Genomic DNA, 21,687 nt, shown 5'->3' on the forward strand with positions numbered 1-21,687 from the left:
AAGGATTCATGAGCTGGTGCTGGAGTCATTTGCTTCCTCCATGGGAATGCCTCAGATACCTTGAAGGGGAATATGCCTGAGTATGACTTGGGAGATGGAGTGCTCAAATACATGCTGCAATCCTGAGGAAGGAAACCTAGGCTGAACTCACTTGGACACACAGAGCTAAGAACATGGTTGACTGCCAATAATTAGCTGGGGGGGTGCCTAGCATTGGTGGTGGGGATGATGGCTCAGAAACCTCTAGGTGAGACATATTCACTGTAATGTATCTGAAGAGTTTCCTTGGCAGGGGAAACCTCAAATGGCCTTTCTGGATTTACAGCTGCATTAGGAGGTTCTGTGTGATGGCTGCTGTGACACTGAAGCTTAACTACCTTATCGTGAGCACAGGAAAGTGTCTTTCCAGAGTCCCTGAACCTGTGGTATGTTACTGTGAAGTGTCTTAGACTCTAGTAATGAAATTGTGGCACAAGGGAAGATTTTCAATGAAATCTATGGCCCAAAATTCAATCTCTTTTCTAGTGCTGGTTTAGCTGATCATGTTGAAACTGATCTATAACTCTCCTTTGGAAGGTGTGATGTTCCTGCAGCTCCCAAATGTTATCAGATTGATTTCAATGCAAGCTTAGTGTCTGAGGAGTTTTCAGGGTTACATTTCTGCAGAGATTCACAGTGAGCCTGCAGGTAAGGAAGGATGGCTTGGCAGCTGTAGTGCTCCTTCGTGACTGGAAAAGCTCCAACACCCCTGAATTTCCAGTGGGATTGGGCAGCAGTGTATTAGAGGTAGATGTATGCGTGGATCAGCCTTGCTCATTTTTTTTGCTCTGGGCAAAATCTGTTGGCTGTTCAGAGGGCATGAGAGCCCCAGGTGTCAGGTGTTGTGTATCTGATGAAAAGATTGACTTGTGGAAAAAGGCTCAGCAAAATGTTACTCTCGTACTTCTCAAGTGCTGCCTGGGATGTGCTGCAGACTCAAAGATGAGTATTTTAAGAGCGGTCAAAGAGCATTGCTATGAATTCCAATCCAGTGTTCCCAAAGAATAATTCTGTTCTATACGAACTTTACCTATTGTGAGTTTGGCCCTGAGTTGCCCAGCAAGCATTTCACTAGGACTCTTTTCCTGCAAATATACTGAACAAAATTCTGTGGTTTTGTTTCTTCTATGCTTATTTGGTAAATAGAGAAAAGAACCTCTATTCACACTCTTGTTTATTCTGAAAGGCCCCCAAAATGAATTAACTCCCCAAATGAAAATATTGCACAGAAGGAATACCCGCAGGTTACTGAATGGTGCTGAAGTGCTTTTCCTCCAGTTCCTGTGTTGCTTTCCTTCCCTCTTCGAGTTCCCATAAGCAAGCTCTGCAACTGCCAAAGCTGCAACTGGCTGATAACTTTTAGCAGGAGGGAGTAGATGCACATGGGGAATTGACACTTGGGACAGGAAGAGTCCTAAGAATTGAGAACTGAAGCAACATAAACCAAAGTACCTTTCAGCCTTCTAACAAAAGTTGTTTCTCTGCACAGATATGTGCTTTAGATACGTATTTTTTCGTGGAACTCTTTCTGGTTAGCCAGGGCAAGAGAAATGGGAGAGGAGTGGGCAGTTACTCAGATTGTGGGCAGGTGCTCAGATTCTTGCAAAAAGCAGTCTCAACATCAGATGCCAAGAACTTTGGAGGACATGTCTTGAAGTGATAAGCTCAGCAATTTCTCCTATACCTGATGGATCTTTCGGGTGTCTTCAGCACAGGAATGTAGGGACCCGTTAACGTTCTCACCAGTGATCCCCAGCCCTTCCTCTGTCATGTGGTGGGGGAGCTGCCGAGGGGGAATGCAGGTGCGCGCGCACAGCTCTGCTGGGTGTGTGTTGCGGCTCTCACAGCTGGCTCTCTGCCGGGGGTGGAAACCTTCACACGCACTTCTGGGATCTGAGCACGACGCGAACAGCCTTGCAAAGTAAACACATCCACCTAGAACTTTTATTTTCCCAAATCACTCCTTTAGCTAATGTTTCAAAGATACATACGTACCACATCTGGTGCAAACCAAATATTTTCAGTCTGTTGGATCCGAGTCAATATTTGCCCAAGGTACTAAAGCGATGGCCATGAAGTTGTGACCAAAGGTAAAAGTGCCCTTGTTGAGGATTTGTCTTGGGCTTACATGTGAGCAAAGGGACATAAAGCTTTGTGATAGGATGTCTGTGCCAGCGCTGGTCCTGTGCCGATGGTGCTAGTGCTGATTTCAGATGGCCTCCTCGATGACTGGTCCCCATGAGCTTGTGCAGACAGGACTTGACTCATCGATGGTGCTGCCAGAGGACGTGTACTGCTCACACACCTTCTCCAACCTGCTGGGCATTCCCCTGAGACAGCCAGATGTGGTGGAGATGTTCGCAGGAGAGTGCTCCTTGCTGGAGTGAAGGCTGTGAATAAATCAGTGCATTATGTCATGCTGGCTCTGCTCCCGTTTCAGATTTTTGCACCCAAGTGTTTATTTTGTGTAACTTGTGGGTTCCTGATGCCACTGCAGTCTCTGTGTAGGCTTCCTGCTGACAGATGTGCTGTACTTGCAGTCAGGTTGTGGAAATTGGCCTGTCAGAACTGAATCAGGCCTAGAATGCTATTAAAATCTGACAGGCTTTTTGGTCAGTTGAGACTCACTTGGGTAAACAAAGGTCAAATCTTTAGTTTCTTTTTTGGTATTTACATAGTTCTGTATAAACGCAAACTCCCATCACCCCAAGAGCATTTAGAAGCTGACTCACATGTGACAGATTTGTCTTACTCTAACTGAAATCAAAAAGCAGGAATGTGACTGCAGGATGACCTACATCTAATCTGTCATATTTAGTGTAAATCTGAGTGGTCGGTGCTCTAAACTGAACTGAACCTGTTTGTAGCTCTGTAGCCCAGTCGATCACGTGTGGACTGCACCTGATACAGCAAGAACCTCACTGGTGCTAGCAGGGTGTCTCTCCAGGCTAAACTCAGTTGCAATCCATCTAACTGCGGGAAAACAGTTGTTTCCTGGTCACTGCTGACTACTGGAAATACCGGGTCAGTGGGTGTCACTCGTATCTCCAGTATTTCCACTGCAATTCTGCATGTCTCAGCACATTTTGGGTTTGTGCTTATGGCAGCATCTGTTCTTCACTCTGCTCTTCCTCAAGGAAGGGGACTAACATGACACTAAGAGCTACTCTTAAACCTTTCCAGAGAAAGAACTTATGCTCAGGAGCTGCACACCCAATCAGGGTCAGCCCGAGATTCGTTGCAATAATTGGAAGCGGCACATTCAATGCTGTAACAATACAGTAAATCCCCAGAAACCAGGGTGAAGGAGGTAAACCATTCCTAGTCAGAACACAGCCTCAGTGGAGAGAGGAGGTTACTGTATGACAGGAGCCTCCTTGCAATGGGCTTAGACTCTCGGTGGTTTGAGGTGTTGGTTGGTCCAATTAGCAGAATGCATGCTGCAGGGTTTGAAGTCTTATCTTTAGTAGCAGGTATTTATTTCAATTTTTTTTTTTTTGTAATCTTCTTGTTGCATTTAAAAAGCAGAATTGTTTAGAGCTGTTTTTTTTTCTTTTGGGTGAGTTAGCAGTCATTATGTGCTAAGAGAACTTGTTCCTGGGATTGCTGTATGTTGTGACCATAGGAAACACTGGGTGTTTAAAAGTTGCCTAACAGTTGGTGTTATGGTCCCTGTTCTCATTTGCCTGTAACTGTCAGATTAACAAAGTAGGTTGAACTCTCTTATGTCAGTGCTTGACCTGTTATGTTGCTGTTTACTTGGGTTTACAGGCAGTCACTGTGGTTCAGCAGTCTTTGAAAATGAAGTCTTGGGAAAATGTCCCTCTGGCTCTGTGCCCTCCTCCTTATGAAGCTGCAGTTCCCTCTCGTGGTATGTTGGTTGAGAAGTCTTCCCTTCTCTCCACATTCCTGTTTGCAGGGTACCTGCAGAACTGCTTTGTCCCAAGGGAGGAAAAGCACCTGTAAGAGTTCATCCCCCTCAAGCTGCTGTTCTGACATGAGCACTGTGTTTCTTCACTTCAAGGGGTGTGACATGGAGTTGGGATGTATTCCTGGGGACACAAGGGAATATGGACTGCACTTAAAGACCCTGCCAATTCCCTGTACATCCTGCTTGTACCTGCATGCCTGTGAGTGCTGTGTGGATGAGCAAAGCAGTGACTCTGTGCACCAAGGAGTCCCTGTGCTGAGACTGGCACACAGACCAGAGGTCTTTTGAATCTTGACGTGTTGGTGATGGGTAAGAGTTTGGTACCTCTGTAGCTCTTTTCATTGTTCCAGGATATTGGGATTAAGCCTGCAGAAAATATCTTGGTTTTAGTATTGGAGATTTACCTTTGTCTAACCTGCGACTCCTACTGCTAACCGTGAAACCACAATTCATACACGTTTGGTGGAGACTTTCAGGGACTCTGCAGCTAAATTCCCTTAAAGTGGTTCCTTGCATCCAGGAGACAGAAGGGAGAGCAGGCAGGCTGTTTCCAGCGTTCTCGTTCTCCTCCCACAGTCTCAAAACACCAAGTACCAGGGTGAGAAGGGTGAGTTCTGATTAAGGAGTCGGTAAAGTGCTCTGTGACGGCAGTGACACTGAAAATATTGTGCTGTATCTATCCCATAATGTGCTGCAGTAATAAATTAACTGAACACATAATTAGAGATCTGTAGAACTGTTTATGAGAGAATACTGCTTTCTAGAAGTAATCTTTAAACTAATACCTAAATCTAAAGAGAGAAGTGATTTCTGAGTGCAGACATGAATTATGCTGCTGTGACAAGACGTTATACCCTGTCTCAGTCTGTTTCATTCTTAGAGGTGTGCTTTGCATGAACTAACAGAAATCACACTAGTTAAAAAAAAAAGAAAAAACCCTAACACATGAAATGACTACCCTTTCTGTAGGACCTCATCACGACCTTACACATGGATAGAAATATAATTCTGTTTGTCCATCAGAAGTTTCAGGACATTTTCTTAGGCCTACTCACAACTGCACCTACATGTGGTTTCAGGAAGCCTAATGTAACAGTCAGATTAAGTGCTTTCTTGCCTGTGGCTATTTTACTGGAAATCCTGGTAATGAAAACCTCAGAATAAGCATTTGTTTCAAAAAAGCATGTTTTCAGTGCTTCCGCTCTGGAAAGGGATGCAGTAAGAGTGTGTGTTTCTCTTCTATTATTGATTATTTATTGTAGTTCTCACTAGAGGATAGAGGACTAAGCTACTCTGTCTCAAAATGTCAAATCTAACCTTTGTGCAAATTTTCTGAAGTTCAGCAAGCTATGAGAAAATGGGCCACTGTGATTGAATAACGTTAATGTGGAAATAGTTAACTCCCACACAAGACTATTTCACTGTTTCACCATCTGCAACATGGTTTGGGTCTGCAATGGTTTCACAGATCTGTGACACTAGTGCAGATTTTGTGGTGGTTCTTGCGTTTATAATTACAACTGTACTTAAAGAAACATCCGTACAGAGGTAAGTAGTGCATAACATTGATACATAGATTCAGATGCTAAAAACATATTACACTTTAGTGCCCAGCTGTCCAGGCTGACTTCATACCCTGTATCCATCATTGCTTTCAGAGGCAGATTGTCATCCTGTCACAGGAGCTTGCTTTCTTTTCTCCCAGATGGGTCCTTTGCATCTGACTGTATTAAAACACATTTTGTGACTGTGCAACTCAGATCACTCTGTAACACTGACCTACCCTCCTTATCACCCTACGGCTCCATGTGCTCTAATGTTCTCTGCCCATTCTACTGTCACAGATTTTTAGCATCACAGCTTCTTCCCCACACCCCTTTCTCCCCCTCACTGTGAGCTCAACTGTTGCTCCCTCCATTGTCCTTTTCTTCCCTAAACCTCTGCTAGTGTTTTCTCTCCTCTTAAGCTCATGCTGTTGAAGTTCCCAGACGGCACTTGGTGCTGGCACCTCCTTACCCCACTCTTTGAACAAGTGCTAGTCATGGGCTTTAAACTGGCAAGTTCAGCAAAAGTTGTAGGTTTGCTGCCACACACTGTATGTACCTTGACTGTTGTGCTGATGCAATTCACTGAATGAAAAATGCCACTACATGGATGGCTTATTTTATAAAGAATACCCCCAACAACTGCCCCAAACCAACACACCTAGAACTATGAACTAATACTCAGAATCTTTCTCAAACTCATCCCCATTTATTACTGGGTTCCACTCAAAGATTCATGTAAGCTGGTTTTCTGTATACTTAATGTGCATTCCTGCTATTTTTTCCCTCCATAATAGAAGGATTTGTTTTTAATAAGAATATGCCTGGTAGAAGAAACTCCAGGATTTGCAGTCTTACTGATTTGTAACAACTTCCACCCATACCCAAGCCCCACACATTTACTTCTTCCTTCATCATCCCAAACTGACCCAGAATTACTGGGTTGTAGTTGTAGTTAACCACTTGGCTTAGGCTTCTTTGGACCATCTCTCATATCCTCTTTCATCTTTTACTACTGGAAACATACTGAAGTTCACTGCTGCTTTCAGACACTCTGGTTCTTCAAGACTCTTACAAATTAACATGAATTGGTCTAGTCCCTCCTGCTTTCCTTTTCATATAGCCTAGAACAGTCCATTTTACCAGTCACCACATTATCTTCTCCCCAAGGGCTGTTTAAACCCCATGAGTTTATGTTCCATGTCCTCAATGAGCAGCGCTAAGTTAGAGGGTTTCAAACTCTCTGTCCCCACAGTGCTCCTGTCTTGTGCTCTCCAAGCATCTCTCATGTAGCTCTGTCCCAACCATCAGCTCCTCTTACAACTGTAGCCTCATCTTGTCTTCTTCAATGGGCAGGATGGTTATAAATAGACAAGACGATAGATGAAGTGGCCCAGATTCCTCAAAGAGCTCAGCATTCGCACTTGAGGCCAGAGCAAATGGTCTGCTTTTAGTATCTTTTGATTTTAAAGTGCTTGGCCTCAACATGCTTAACCATGTTCAAAACTGAGTCTAAAGGTTGCAGTGGGTATATCTACAGATATGACCCAAATCTGGTGGTGATTACTTATGAAAATCTGACCCAGTTCAACTGTAACATTTCTGTTTGGTGTGGAGCCAAGTTTACAGTATCAGCAACATCAAGGCAAAGCAACTGATACAGAAGACTATGCTCAGTGACCTTTTATTTTTCTTCCAGCTCTGGGTAGGGTTCGGCAAAAGAGTAAGGGAGGCATTATAGCACGTACTGCCAAAAAGCAAGCAAATATATTTTGAATTTCAAATGCATGTGCCACCAGAAAGGAATGTTCCTTTGGAAAATCGTGGAATGCCTGCTATCAGTATTGGTAAAAGCCATGTTAGTGCCTTGGCCATGAGTGTGGGTACCAAGAGCTGAGGGTCTATTTCTGGCTCTGCACCTCACATAGTCCATGTGCCTGGATGAGTCACCACCTTCCTTTCACTTTCTTTTTCTGTGAAAAGGGGTTTAATGTCTTTGGAAAATGCTTTGAAATTGATGATCAATCTGCTAATTGATAATCATCACAAAGGAGTCCTCAACTGATAAAGAGCTCACCTCAATACATGTAAATGTGCCATAAAAAGACCATTAGCTCAGTCAAAAAGAAAAAAAATCAGCAACTAAAAATAAGCACAATCATGTGAAACCACGGATCACTTTGATTCATCTTCAGTGGTGAATTTGTAATCCTAGTCAAAGTTCTGAAACAAAACAATTTCTTACAACAGTTAAAGTAGGAATGCATATTTTTTAAGCAATAAAATCTTTTCCAAGGTTGCATTATGAAAGGTAATGGCTTTGATAGGTAATAGCCTACAGAGATACAGGGGCTATTATGTGGGGATCCTTACATAGCAAGAAATTCTGAACAAAGTTTTTACAGCTCCTCGTCACATTAGTTTTAAAATAAATACTGTATTTCTACTAAGGAAAAATACACTGGAGCATTCACACAGTCTAATCTGCAACAAACAATTTGGGAAGGTAAGTGAAAATGTAAATTTTTGCAATCAAAAACTTCATGGTGTAAAGTGTGTAAAATGGCTGGATACCAGTGGATCATACAGTGAAATTTAACCCATCTTAAAATGAAAAGTGACTTGAAACTTGATTTTCTTTTTCTTTTTCCCCCCCCTTTCTGTGTGTTTAGAAATGTCAAAGTGACACACACTGACAATTGGGACACTTTTTCAAGTTAAGAAATTAATCAAAACTAACATTTTCCTGCAAAAGTTTCATTTTCAATCAAGCAGGCCTCTTCTGATTAAAGAGGTTGCATAAAAATTCTTAATCATCTCTGCACAGGAGCACTGCTGTAGCTGTTGGGTGATTCATACTCGTTTTAGAGACAATCTTCATAACAATCTGTAGATGCTGTTTTAAGAATCATTATATGACTACTTCTGTCTGTGCACAAGTCATGGGGCCCAGGGGAGTGCCCTCCCAGCTGTGGCCAGGCTGCCTGTGGACACAGGCACTAAACCAAGGACAGGGGTGAGCCACTTCTGAGGAGCAAGGGGAGGGATGGCCTGTTTGCCACCCTGTGCCAAAGAAATGAGCCCTGCACCAGACTGGCTGCAGTAGCTGCATGTGGGACGGGAGGCTCAAGGCCCTTGCTGGGCAATGCCATCCCTTCCTGGGGTGCAGGGAGCCAGCAGGAGGGGTGGGAAGCCTGGGGTCTCCTGCTGTGGAAGCTGACAGGGCATGCAGGGAGCAGGCAGGGGGATGAGTGATAGCTGTTGGACTTAGTGAAGGGGTAGAGTGGAAAGGAATGGCCACATACTGGAATGGGAAGAACAGGAAGGATTTGGAAGAAGACAGGACAGAAACAGAGTAGAGATATGAAACAGTAGGGTGAGTGTCTGTAACTCTGGCTGCACACTCATTCATGAATTTTTAGTAGTTTTTCAGGAACAATAGGTATAGAAAAGACTATCTGTGAAATACTGAATTCAGTATTTTTAAAGCCTGCAGCTCTTGGAAATTGTATTTGCTAGCTCTTAGACTGCAAGAGCGGATACTCTTTGGCTAACCTGCAGGAAACGTCCTTCCTCCCTTTGTAAAGGAAATAAGGATGTGAAGATATGTATCTATGCTGTTGTGTGTGTCCTCCCTCCCACCCCGGCTTCTTACCACTGCTGACTTTATCAGCTTTGCTTCAGGCATCACCTCTCTCATATTCACGGTTATCAGATAGAGATGAACTAGGAAAAAAAGAAATCCAACATTTGACTCAAACTCATAATATATAAATGATGTAACCCAGATTCCAGCATTACTCCTACACAGATCTTTACAGAAGATGGGCAGTCAAGTACCAAAACTGGATGTCAGTGTTTTACCTTTGAATCATCAGATTTAAAAAAAAAAGGTTTTCAGTGAAGCCTACACAATGGCACTATCTTACAGCTACATATTGACAGAGAGCCATTAAGGCAGCTAGATACACATTTGTAGCTATGCTTTTATATTTAAACTTGGGATTTTTTTAATGCTGTGACAAATTTTGAATTGTAGAGATAAGGAGACAGCACAAAGTGTGAAGTGTGCTTGACAGCTTAACTAAGAAACCAGCTAGCTGGTCTTGAGTATTTTTTCAGCATGAAAATGACCCCTTCTACTGCCTCTACATGTCATTCTTTGCAGGACAGTATCATAAGGCCTTTCAGATAAGTTATGGCATTATTGCCAAGCCGAATTTATACATATTTGTTACCTTAGCACTACAGCATTGTGGACCAAATCTTGTCCCACCTCAGCCCTTGCAGTGGGAGGAGTGATGACTTGCAGAGAGCTGCTACAGCTGAAAGAGCTGTGGGTCCTGCTATAGCCTGGCCACAAAGCCCTGGACCGAGAGGTGGCTGCGGTTCTGCTGGGTTCCTGTCCAGCTCTGGGCTGCTCTCAGCCAGCACTACACGGCACTCCGGTGCAGAGCAGCTCCACGGCACTTGCACCACACGGTCCCAGGGAAGTGGCCTCACTGCCCCTGCTGTGTAACAGAGCCAGCACAGCAACACCCGTGCTGCTTTTTGGCACAAAGGAGACCCATCTTACTCCCATAGAATGCTTCAGTTCAGCTCAAAGAGATAAAACTCCCCTTAACAAGGAAATGTAAGATTATTCAAAGTTAACTCTTCTTTCTGAGAGCACCCTCTGCTTATACAGTAAGCATAAAAATGGCATTTGCATTCTTAGGAAACAATGCCTGTGCACAGTTTGAAATGTTTCAGATTCATTCTTTGGAAACAATTTGTGTGATTTATTCTGCTTTTCTTCAAGCACGATTCTGTTTTTCTTCAGGGCTGTTTCGGGTGTGTGGTTTGACACTCAGCTTGTCAGTTTAGTATTGTGAGATTGTGAGTTTTTTGAAGAGGGCACATCTGTGGTTATAGAAGAATAACAAAACACATCAGATGTTTGGTGAACAAAAGAGCAGAGCTTGGGAGGATCTTAGAAATGAATAGTTAGTAGAGATGACATGTTTTTGACCCAGAGCTTTAGAAGGCTAATGTAAAATTACTTATTTTCCAAGTTTTCAAATCCTGTCTTGAAAAAATTATCTTAAAAAGGAACAAACACTTTTAACTACATTTCTAGTTGTGAAATTTTATAACAAGTGAAGGATCTTAAGCAGAAAAAATATCTACTTTACACTTTTATTTTTTAATTTAGTGAGAGCCCACAGTTCAGAAAAAAGAGAATGTATTAAAAAAGCTTCGATTCTGAAAGCTTCGAGGCCATGTCTTCAATTTGAAACACCCAGGATTATTTTGCACAAGAAGTGAAAAAAAGTTAGTAGTTACCTTTAAGGAATTCTGTGCTAAAGTGATATTTTAACATTTCAAGTGCCAAAGTAATGTACCTATAATCTGAACTACAGCCAGCCTTGCTGAATCAGTACTAGCCACAGATTTGTAACCATTTATTCTTTTTATTAACAAATCAGAAGTGTCTGCAAAAGGTTTTCTGCTGACTGTGGATAGCACTTGCAATACTGAGATGTTTACGGAAAATCCTGCTCAGTGGCAAATCCTGATTAGGAAACGTTATCATTTTTTGCATAATAGGTGAGATAGACGTGCCTAACATATGGTTGCTATAAAATACCTTAGATGAGTCAGATCTTAGCTGACAGCTGTAAGCAGGGTTGTTCTGGCTCCTTAGATAATACTACCAATTATGATCCTTTTTGTTACTTAACTACTGTACTGTTAAATTATATTAACCTGATTTGTAGACTCTCCTGTTTGAGCAGAACAAAAAAGCAAGATTTATGATGTAAATCCTGATCTAAATGTTTGCAGCTTATTAAAGCAGAATCCAAAGTCCTTCAAACTCTCAGCAATGATGACTAATTCTAACCAAATTGTAGGACTCCCAAGGTGCTGCTGTCCTACTAAGTGTTCAATGCAGTTACACACACCATGAAATTTAAGAGGCTCAGAAGTGCCAGAAATGGCACTGATCAGTAGCCCCAGTGACTGAGCTCTGATCTTTGCAAGTAGCTCCCACAGGCAATCACAGCATGCTAAAACATACTGAAGACTTTGCCTTTAAAGTACAGGGTACCAAAGCATCCTGGGGACTGATTTCTAAGGGGCGACTCTACAGAAAGGCAAGAGGAGACCACCTTGGGATCACCTGTGTGTCAGTTCTAGCCTGTTCTTGGAGAGGGGCTCAGGGTAATTGCAGGACAGCACAGTAATGACAACAAACAGGTGGACATCTGCAGTGTACAGGGGCCACACTTACTTACTGCAATGTTCTGACTGATTAGCCTTCCTAAGTCTAGGACTTAAGTCTACTCATTTGCTTCTGGTAGCAAAGTCAGTCTATCTTTTAGAACTCCAACTTGCACCTTGCTCTACTCCACAGCTGCAAGCAACTAAGAGCGAATGACTAACATTTGGTCACACATGTCCTTACATTCCCTCAGCGGCTGACATGCTTTCACTTGCTTTTTGAAACCAGAGTGCTCAAGTGAGAGCTACCTGCAGATATGGGTTTCCAGCTCCTCCCTGTCCCCACCTCACCAAACCCTGTTTAGCACCACAAATGCTACAGTTCATGTGGCATCTTTCAGGCAGCCCATCTCCCAAGGCACTGTCCACACTCTGCAGAGAAGTGGTTCTAAGATGAAAAGTCACAAAAAGAAAGCTCTCAAGAGGAAAAGTCTCTGCCTTTGCTAATGGAAGGCACACCCACTTCCTCTGACTCTAATCAGAGCACGACTGACTGTCAGGTGGTAGAGATATGCAGTGAAGAAACAAGAGTTCTTTATAGGTAGGTGCTCACCCCTGCCTTCTGCCTTCCAATACCATCTGCTGCTATTGGAAACTTGAGACTTGCCCAAAAGAGAGGCTGATTCTGTGTTTTCAATATTTAATGCTCACTGGAAATGACAGTTCAGCTTTACCTGCTGCCCCAGTGAGATCAATCTAAACCCCACCCTCAGCACTGTGTGTTCATAGGCAATTGCAGAAATAACAGTAAGTATGGAAAGCTTGGAGGCAAATTGTAGAGCTAGAGTGTAACCTCCTGGATGTAATTTCAACATACTGGCAGCATTTTTCCCCCTAAAGACTGCCACTCACTTTCTTTTGCTTTTAACTGTTACAGGTTAAGAAAAAAATTCTGTGAGAAGTAGCCATCAAAGTGAACAATAGGATCAGAATGCTTAGAAACTTCCCCCTGTTCAGGGGCAGGTTCCCATTCAGTTTTGTGCCATAAACTATTACAAATTACCAGGCAGAGTAGTCTACTACAGTCAACATTCTGAGCTGACTTTTCTGCTTTCTTTTCCCACTAACCGCCCCCAAGGATTAGGGCCAGAGGCTTTACCACCACCCATTTCATACATTGCACTAAGGTAGGATTTGGAGACCCTCAATTTAAGAGTATTGGTTCTCTCTGAAGTAAATTATGACAGGCAGGTACCTAAGGCTGGATGTCTAAATTTAGAAGGTGTGAATACTGTTTTCCCCTTCTCTCTTCCTTTTTCTTCTCTCAGATGTGTTTAGTCCTTTTTTCTCCAGCTGTTAAAAGGTCAGCTGAGACTTCATGTCCAGCTGAGCTGCTCATCCCATCTTGCATTTTGTAGAGTCCAGGTTCTCGCAGATGAGAGGGAGAAAGAAGTGTAGTACATGGAGCATCAAGATTCACAGAACCGTTATTTCCCCCTAAAACCACAACAGATGTCTCACTTTTCAGCTACTCACTGAGACTGAAGTGAAAATACAGGTGACTCTTCCATGTGTAGTGTGGACAGAGCCTTTGGGGCCCCAGATGTATCTCATACGCGTACCATGCTCCTTATCATTCTCTGCATTACTCTTTAAAAGACAGGGCAGATCTAACTTTCCAGTCCTGGGTTTAGACAGCAGCACAGCTCTGTCAGTTCTGCTGCTCTAGATTTACTAAGGCACTTCTTTGTCTGGATAGTCTTCAATAAAATAAATCAAGCTCTCTTCTGCTGGTTTTAATGTAGAATTTTGCATTACCATATATAAGCACAACATTTGCAAACTTCAGATAGATCCATGCTAATCCCTTTGAATACCTAATAATTTACAGGTCACATTACAACTTTCCTACTTTCCTGAAATGGTGACTATCAAATGGACCACTCTGAATCCTCTTCTCTACAAAGCCCAGTAAAAACCAGCAAGCTTTACAGGACTGCGAACTGAACTTTGGTATGAAAATAGACACAAATACCTTTTTGCCAGCTTCTCTGGCCAGCATAAAGACTGTTTTGAATAATGCTGAAAAAATATGACTTTCTCTGTATATGTGGCTGTTCTCTTCCTGAGATTACTTCATTACAGCTATAGAAAACTTGTTAAGAAATCCAAACCTGTGCTATGCAGGTATGGGTCACACATTCCTCCTTTCATGCAAAGTAGCTGCAACAGCATGAAGCAGGCTCTGCTTCAAGCAACTGTTCTTCTATTCTTTACTAAATCCATTATATACGTCAGGAAAAAAAATCACTGTATAAGTCTGGTTTCCCCCTTCCCTCCTGCTATTAAAAGAAACACCTCATACTGTATTTGGCCTGCTACAGCTTCACTGCCAGACAGCACTGGATGCTTTACACAGTCATGGCCATGGACTTCTGACACTTTATGATCCATGTGATCTAAGCAGCTGATGGCTTTACCAAGTTTATGCAACTTTCACAGAACTGTTCAGAAAGAGAGACTTATGCCCCACCTACCTTAAGGACCAGACCTATAATGTCCCCGCATAAGTCAGTCTCAGAGCTCACAAGTCAGTCACAAAAATTTAGCATATCTTAGATAAGGCTGAAAACACCACTGACCTGAGTGTCAACTGCCCTCTTCCGCTCAGCTAACACAGAAGGAAAAGCACAGCAACAAGGCCACAAAGAAACAATCTGCCTGCAAACAGAGGAAGAATGAGAAGTGGAGGAACAACACCAAAACCAACTGACTTAAGAAAGAGTGACAAGTGTTAAAGGACAGAAATTAGCTTTAAGCTCATAAACGATGTCTAGATTTGAACATTTATAAGCAGTTAAGCTGTTACAAAACAAGCTCATATGAAAACTACATAAATGAACTTAATTTTTGGTACTTGAGTTGTGATCTTTACATACCAGTTAAGGCTGACAGTATTTAGGATCCTTTTGAGATGAGTCTGCAGCCTTTCTCCCTAGTAATGGGTCTATATGCATACTGTCTCCACTCATTTACATGTGTGTTACTCCTGTCTAAGGGAGACAAAATCATTAAAGGTAAGTGAAGAATATCCCTTCAGGGCATTTCCAGCATACTACAGAAGTCTTTCATCTGGCCTCATGGAAGGAGAAAGGTTATTGTTATTCTGTTGTCTTAGGGCAAGGAAAAGCAGCTTACTACACAGCAGCTGAAGCAGAGATACAAAAATTCTGAAATCTTACTCTTTTGAGATACTGAGGCAGACAGTAAAAGCAGCTGTACTGAACTCTGATAAAGAGATCTTTGAGCCTGCAAATCATTCATTCTTATTACAAGATCATATGTTTCCTACACAGTAGGTGCTGAAGACCAAGACTAAAAATAACCCAAACACAGAATCACACCACTAAACTGACAGGAAGTGTAAAACCTTTCCAAATGTGAGCCATCAAACCTGATGAAACACAGTCATATTCCTGGTATGATATACACTGGTAGTGCCTTCTAGGCGTACTCAGCTTAAAAGAACTGCTGTGAGGTAATCTTTGTGCCCCAAGGTAAACGCGCATGGAACAGGACAGTGGCTTGCTCATCCACAGTGAAGTACTGGCTAAAAACAGAAATATATTGAACTTCCAAAAGCAGAAGCAAATAGATATAAATTCAAGGTTTAAGTTCTGCTCAGAGTATCATACCTATTACTCAGTCTTCTATAGAAATTCATCTTTTGGTGAGGTCTTGACCCTTCTTTCCATATGTATCAAGTAAATTTTTTCCATCCTTGCCCCAAACCAATATACCTTCTATCCAGTAATTCTTATGAATTTTCTATCAGACGTGCTCTGCTCACAATGGGTAAATTTTTCCTGTTGCATACTCAGAAAAATGCATAGCTGTAACTCTGCATTAAAGGTCATCCACATTCTGAATGGTTGCTTCTACAACTTCTACTGAACATAACTTCCCAGTACAAGGTAAGTTAGGAAAAGTCACACATCTCCTAAATAAAGTCTACTGCACAATGAAACTTCCATGAAAAAGCTGCAAGGGTTTCTGTGTTTCAGGATAGTCCACATACTCATCCTGATTATCATGAAGGAACTACACAGCAATAAACTAATTAAGTTCCCTTATGATGTCCAATTACAGAAACTAAGGAATAAACTCTGTTTTTTTTAAATGGAGTCACTGTGTAGTAGCCCTGGTAAGTCTTGCTTCAGCCTTAACTAGTGCTGGCATTTAGAATCATAGAATCATAGAATGGATTGGGTTGGAAAAGACCTCCAAGATCATCAAGTCCAACCCTTGGTCCAACCCCACTTTGATTACCAGATCATGGCACTCAGTGCCACATCTGCCAGTCTGCATTTGCTGCAAACTAAGCACTGTCAGTGACAACTTTCTTCTCAAACCTCTCAAAGGAGTGTCCTATGAACTCAGAACTGTGCAATAACCATATTATGGAATCATTAAGAATTACTGGTGGACTACTTTTAAATTGCAATTTATAATCAGTTAGTTCCAGAAGCAAGTCTAATGACACTCAGTCTAAATAACACAACTCTTTGAAATAAAATGACTTACTGATAGCCAAAAATTTTTCATTATTAAAATATATTTTAAAGTCCAAATTAGTAACAATTAGAGTCTGTTTAAAAATAACTTTTACACAAGTTCAAAGACCACACCTTTTCTTAGAAGTAGCAAGAGAAACAGGCTATAAATCAGACACCTTTGTGTACCTTTATCACCATTCTTAAAGGTTCCTGCTCTATGCATTGGGGCAACCAGAGAAAGGTCAGCAGCATTGTTCGTAACACTCCAGGCTAATATGCTTTTTCCCTTCCTCTCTTTCCCTAATTCCTGTAGACAAACTGAAAGTTTCCAAACCAAGAAATAACAAGCCAATTCAAATTCCTTTCTACTGCTTTTGAACAGATCGTTTCCAGATGATCCACATGGTAACTTGCCTTCATGCATACCTGCAACAACTGCTCTTAATAGGCAGCTTCTCCACAAGACTTCAAAGTTCTTACCCATACGAAGGAAATGAAAAAGCAGAAGTGCAAGTAGTACAATTCATACTAAATTACATTTTTCATTTTAAAAAAGTTCCAACAATTGAAGGTGTTCTTTTATTCTCTGTGTAACTATTTCAGGTGGCAGGAGATGTTCAGATGATCACGTTATTCTGTGGGGAAGAAAGGACTGAGATCAGTAATGTTAATGAGCTAACTACTTAAATACTATAATTCTGTATTCGTTGTATTAGATGAATATGAACAACATAAATAAGGTATTTGCTCTAAACCTTCTGGCCTGCCCAAAATGCAAAATGTTGTCTCAACATTAAACAAAAATTACATGTCTCTTAAATCCATTTTATATCACAAAGATGAAACACAACAATTTCATTGTAATAACTAAAAAAACCTCCTGAGGCTTAGCCATTGTAGCCACACGGAATTTTTTTTTAAATTGTGATAGCAAAAATTCCTCTCAAAATTGCAGTAAACCAACTATGTATTATCAAAAGATTGACATGATAAGTCAGCAGCTGGCATTTACTGTAAGTGACAAAATGATGACACTCATTTCCATACCATATATATTTCTTTACTTTTAAATGTGCTTCACACATTTTCTACTCTGGCTGATACAATCTGTAGTTACTGTGTATACTTAGAAAATGCTGAAAAATTAAACCCATTGTTAACTGGCTCCGTTTTATGACACACAAAGTAGGTTAAAATTGACTGACCATTCAAGTTGGCGTTCCACTCTAAATATTCTTGTTAAACTTTCCAAATCCTCAGTATTGAAATGCAGTTCTTCCAGCAACGTGGTCAGGAACTGCGTATGCACTGGGCTTGTCAGAGTATTCTTGAAAAGTGGATTAGTTTGTGCCAATCTGGAAAAAAGCCAAATACATTTCATACAGAAAAGCATTTTTTTCGGTGTCAGATGTAAAAAAGCAAAGCTTGTGAGTTCAAACAACTTTATTGAAGAAAGGCAGTTTATAATGTCACACTTGGTTCACTACAATATATAACAGACTGTATGTATTACAAACAATTGACCATGAGTACAAATTTTTATTAAGGTGGAGTGAAATGGAAAAAAAATCTAATTAGAATAAAATGAGTGAGTGGTTTTATGCCTCTAATCAACTGTACATTAATGTTATATACTGTAGACAAACAGAATTCAGAAGAAACAAAGTGCAAAACATTATATAATTACACATAAAAAAGCAAAGATCTCCATCATTTTCTTTTTTCCCAAAACAATCACACAGTAAAAGTTACATATTTCTTTGCATAAGTAAAATATAAAAGAGCTATAAAATTCTGTTTTAAATTATAAAGAATATTTATTAACAGGGTTGTACTTAACAGAAGTTGTACTTAACTGGTAAGTCACACACTGTTGAAGTTCATAAAAACTTTCAGAGGTCACTTCCTCAGCTGATTTTCCCCTGTTCTGTGTGCCATAAACCACAACTCAGAGTAGCAAACACATTTTGTTTTGTGCCAAGATCTCTCCAAACACAGAGCAGCCTCTCACAGAGGCATTTTGGATTAACAATTTTACTTGATGCACATGGGCAGGAGTTATCAATTCAATTCTCAAACCAAGGAACAATTTGAGTGAGTAATTAGAGCAATTTGATTTCTTAGTTTTGACAGTCTATACCTTAAAGCAGTTTAATTTATAGTTCTTACACAACAAAATGTTTAAAAAAGGAAAGCTGAACAAAACTAGAACAAAGCTAATTTAATTGTGAGAATTTCTTATATGGAATACTAACATTCCATTTTAAAGCTGTTACTATAGCAAAGATTTGCTATGGGAAAACTATCTTCTGTTTTGGTTACAAAATTCAGTGCTTAAACTCTTGAAGTGCCTGCAGCCTTAGAGTGCTTCATAAAAACAACACAATCAAAGTGGGGGCAAGAAGGAGGAAATGATATTTCTGAACTCAACACATGAAGTTTAGTCTTTAAATTCAAACAATATTTGGCCTTTTAAAATTATCTGTTTCCATTTTACAGAAAATCTTCCACTGAGGTTTCATTCTGAACCACTGAGTAGATGGATTTCATCCCGTTTCTACTGATTATAAAAATTACAATGGATGGAAGTTGAAGGTAGTTGCCAACTAGGAGAATAAAGTATACACATGAGAACAGACAATAGAAATAAATAGAGCATTAGTGCACATCCCCAAAGAGAATGTTATTTGTCATCTGTAGTCATGGCAACCGCAAACCACACACTACTGTGCAGTGCATTTAGCTCCAAAATCAACAAGAACAGCAATGGAAGGCATAACCCTCAAAGGATCCAAACCCAGAGCAGCTGCTGAAGTGCACTCCTCAGTTTGGAAGGAACTGTCACTATGAAGATCATTTACAGATACAATATCTGGTTGGAGATGAGGTGAAATGTTGACCTGCTCATTTTCATTTGTATCTAATTTTATCACAATATATTTTTATCCTAAAGTCCTTTCTTTTTCTCTAATTCTATTGTAAAATATTGCAAAGGTAGTAAGAGCTGAATCTACTTCTTAAGCCCAAACATTAAAAAAACAAAATCTTTAATGAACAAAATTAAGAATTAAAGCTTATGCTGAATGTTAAGCAACTTCAACACCACACATTGCTGACAAGCTCACTTAACAAGAACTCATATCCCACCAAGTTACTTTGTCTTAAATAATGTCTTTAGATAAATATTGCCACTGACACCACATAGAAAGGAATTATTTTAGAATACATTTGTGAAATTATGTATTTTTAGTAAGAAATTCAAGGTAGTCTATAGCTTCCTATAAACATCCCAGGTCAGGAAGTCTTTCAATGAGTAAAAATTCAGATGAATCTCCCTGCAGTCATTAACACCATTTCTGCTTGAAAAAAAGCTCCATATAGAAGATCCTTTTAAATTAATCAAAAATAGTGATAGAATACAAAGGATCTCAGAAGACACAGAAAATAAGAATCTGTTAATAAAAAAAATAAATTTACAAAAGAAAAATCGATTAATATATAAGATTTTAATGAGTTAAAATTACTTTGCATTTCTTTCTGGATTCCATTTCTATATGTACATTTAGCTAAATATTTCAACTATCAAACACTGGTACTTGGCGAGAAGGATTTTAAGAGATGCTCCAAGTAAGGACAAGGTGTGGAAAGACACAGACTTACGCACAAACTCTGCTGTATAAACCCTCCCACAAAAGAGAAGTATTCACAGTGGGATTTCTGATTTTTGGACTGAGGCCACTGGGTTTTGTGATACACTTCATGACAGACAGGACTGAGTTGTTCCTCTCCTGGTGAGAGGGGGCAGCTCCTCCTTGAGCAGGTAGAACAGTGCCCTGTCCAGGCTCACACACGGGAGGCTGGGTTTGGCATTATGAGGCTTTATCAGCAGGGCAGCAGAGGAAGTGCTGATAGACGATCAGAGTAACCATTTCAGAGTGCTGGTCTGGAGACAAGGATAGTGAGAGAAAGACCCAGAGATGCGTTATTGCTAACCTTCAATTCACCCTTCTCAGAATTAAGTAGGTTGTGTATGAAAAAACACTGGTGGCAGAAACAGTCATGACTTCCTGAGTGCCAGTGCCAGGCAGCTGCAGCATTGTAAACCACTCTCTGGGCAACAATGTAGATTTACACGCATTTTTATCTGAGTTTTCTTACTCCTGTGATGGGCTGAAGAGGATTGCTTTTCAGAAAGAGCAGAAAACTTGTGCAGCTTTAAGTAATACTCTAAAACTGAAATCTTTATACAATGAAGCTGACATGCCTTTTTTTTTTTGAAATGCAGTTTACAATATTACATAGTTTCATGAATTACTAACATATCTGAAATGTCAGATGCTGTTTAAGACACTTTAAAGAGTAGCTGTTATAGGTCACACCAAGAAAGAAAGAAAAAGGTATTGATATTTTCAGAGAAACTGCCAGGCATTAAATACTGAGCAAAGGAAGTTAAAAAAAAAGACATTTTAGCTATAGATCAAATTTTTTCCTTACCTGAGCTTTGTTAAAAACTAATTAAGCCACTAATTATCTGATAAGCAACAGACTAAATCAACAAGTAATTTCAGAAAGGCATGTGCAAGCTTCTAGCAATTAAAGTTGTGTCTTGATGGGACAGCACATTAAACACTTAGGACTATATGTACAAACACTCTAATCTTGGAAAATTGCATCCTTTTCACCCAACTTGTAATTTGAAAAGCAGTTACTGTCGAGTACTTTTCTACTTTTAAGTGGCAGTTGGAGCAGAAACAGAAGCTTTTATTTGCAAAAGGAACAAGCATAAGTTATTAGTACACAGCAAGTGCTAAGTTACCTGCTCTGAGTAACACTGGTCCAATGTGTATTTGAGGTACTAAACAACAGAGCAATGAGGGACTGTTGAAGAGAGTTAAACCTTAATTGTACGCAAAAAAGCCGGAACAGCATTTGGGATGAGTATCTTCGAGTAACTTCAAGTAACTGGAAGCTACTATGACCCTATCTCTGAAAAACTATCACAACTAATTAGATTTAATAATACACAGGATTTCAGTTCAAATATCATGGAACTGCCTTGAAACTGCAGCATCTTCAAAAGATGTAGAATATAAACAGGAAATGGAATACTTGGGACCACAACAATAACAACTGGCTACTGCAACAACAAAACCACAACATCTGAATTTTGCTTTTCTGTTACTTCTTTCACATGTTGGAGCATTCATCTGGTGCAAACTTTTGTGAATAAAGTCAAATAAAAATAAGAAAAGCGAAAGGATTAAGTGATTTTAAAACAACCACCTGCAGAAATTACACAAACATAAATGTTACAGTCCAAAATCATACACCCATTCTTCAAAGGCTTGCCTTCAGCACACCCGTTAAAAGGAAATGTTCATGCTCAGATCATGGAAAAGTAGTATATCAGAGT

At 40.4% G+C, this 21,687-nt stretch overlaps 1 protein-coding gene across 3 annotated transcripts in view; it reads right to left on the reverse strand.

Annotated features, from left to right (window-relative positions):
* Positions 1-1,969: 1,969 nt before the first annotated feature.
* Positions 1,970-21,687, reverse strand: part of RPAP2 (RNA polymerase II associated protein 2) — a 52,760-nt gene continuing 33,042 nt past the window's right edge. Inside the window, exons 12-16 of one of the 3 annotated variants that reach the window (XM_071565678.1) lie at positions 17,480-17,629; positions 14,658-16,909; positions 14,361-14,439; positions 9,170-9,240; positions 1,970-2,429 (exon numbers count right to left, since the gene is read on the reverse strand). In XM_071565678.1, coding sequence (XP_071421779.1) covers position 16,909; positions 17,480-17,629 — 151 coding nt within the window. In that variant the 3' untranslated portion in view covers positions 1,970-2,429; positions 9,170-9,240; positions 14,361-14,439; positions 14,658-16,908. Of the gene's footprint in view, positions 2,430-9,169; positions 9,241-12,973; positions 16,910-17,479; positions 17,630-21,687 lie in introns of all 3 variants that reach the window. The other 2 variants (XM_071565677.1, XM_071565676.1) reach the window with 2 other exon arrangements.

This window comes from Pithys albifrons, chromosome 10, assembly GCF_047495875.1.
Source record: "Pithys albifrons albifrons isolate INPA30051 chromosome 10, PitAlb_v1, whole genome shotgun sequence".
NCBI classification, from domain to species: domain Eukaryota; kingdom Metazoa; phylum Chordata; class Aves; order Passeriformes; family Thamnophilidae; genus Pithys; species Pithys albifrons.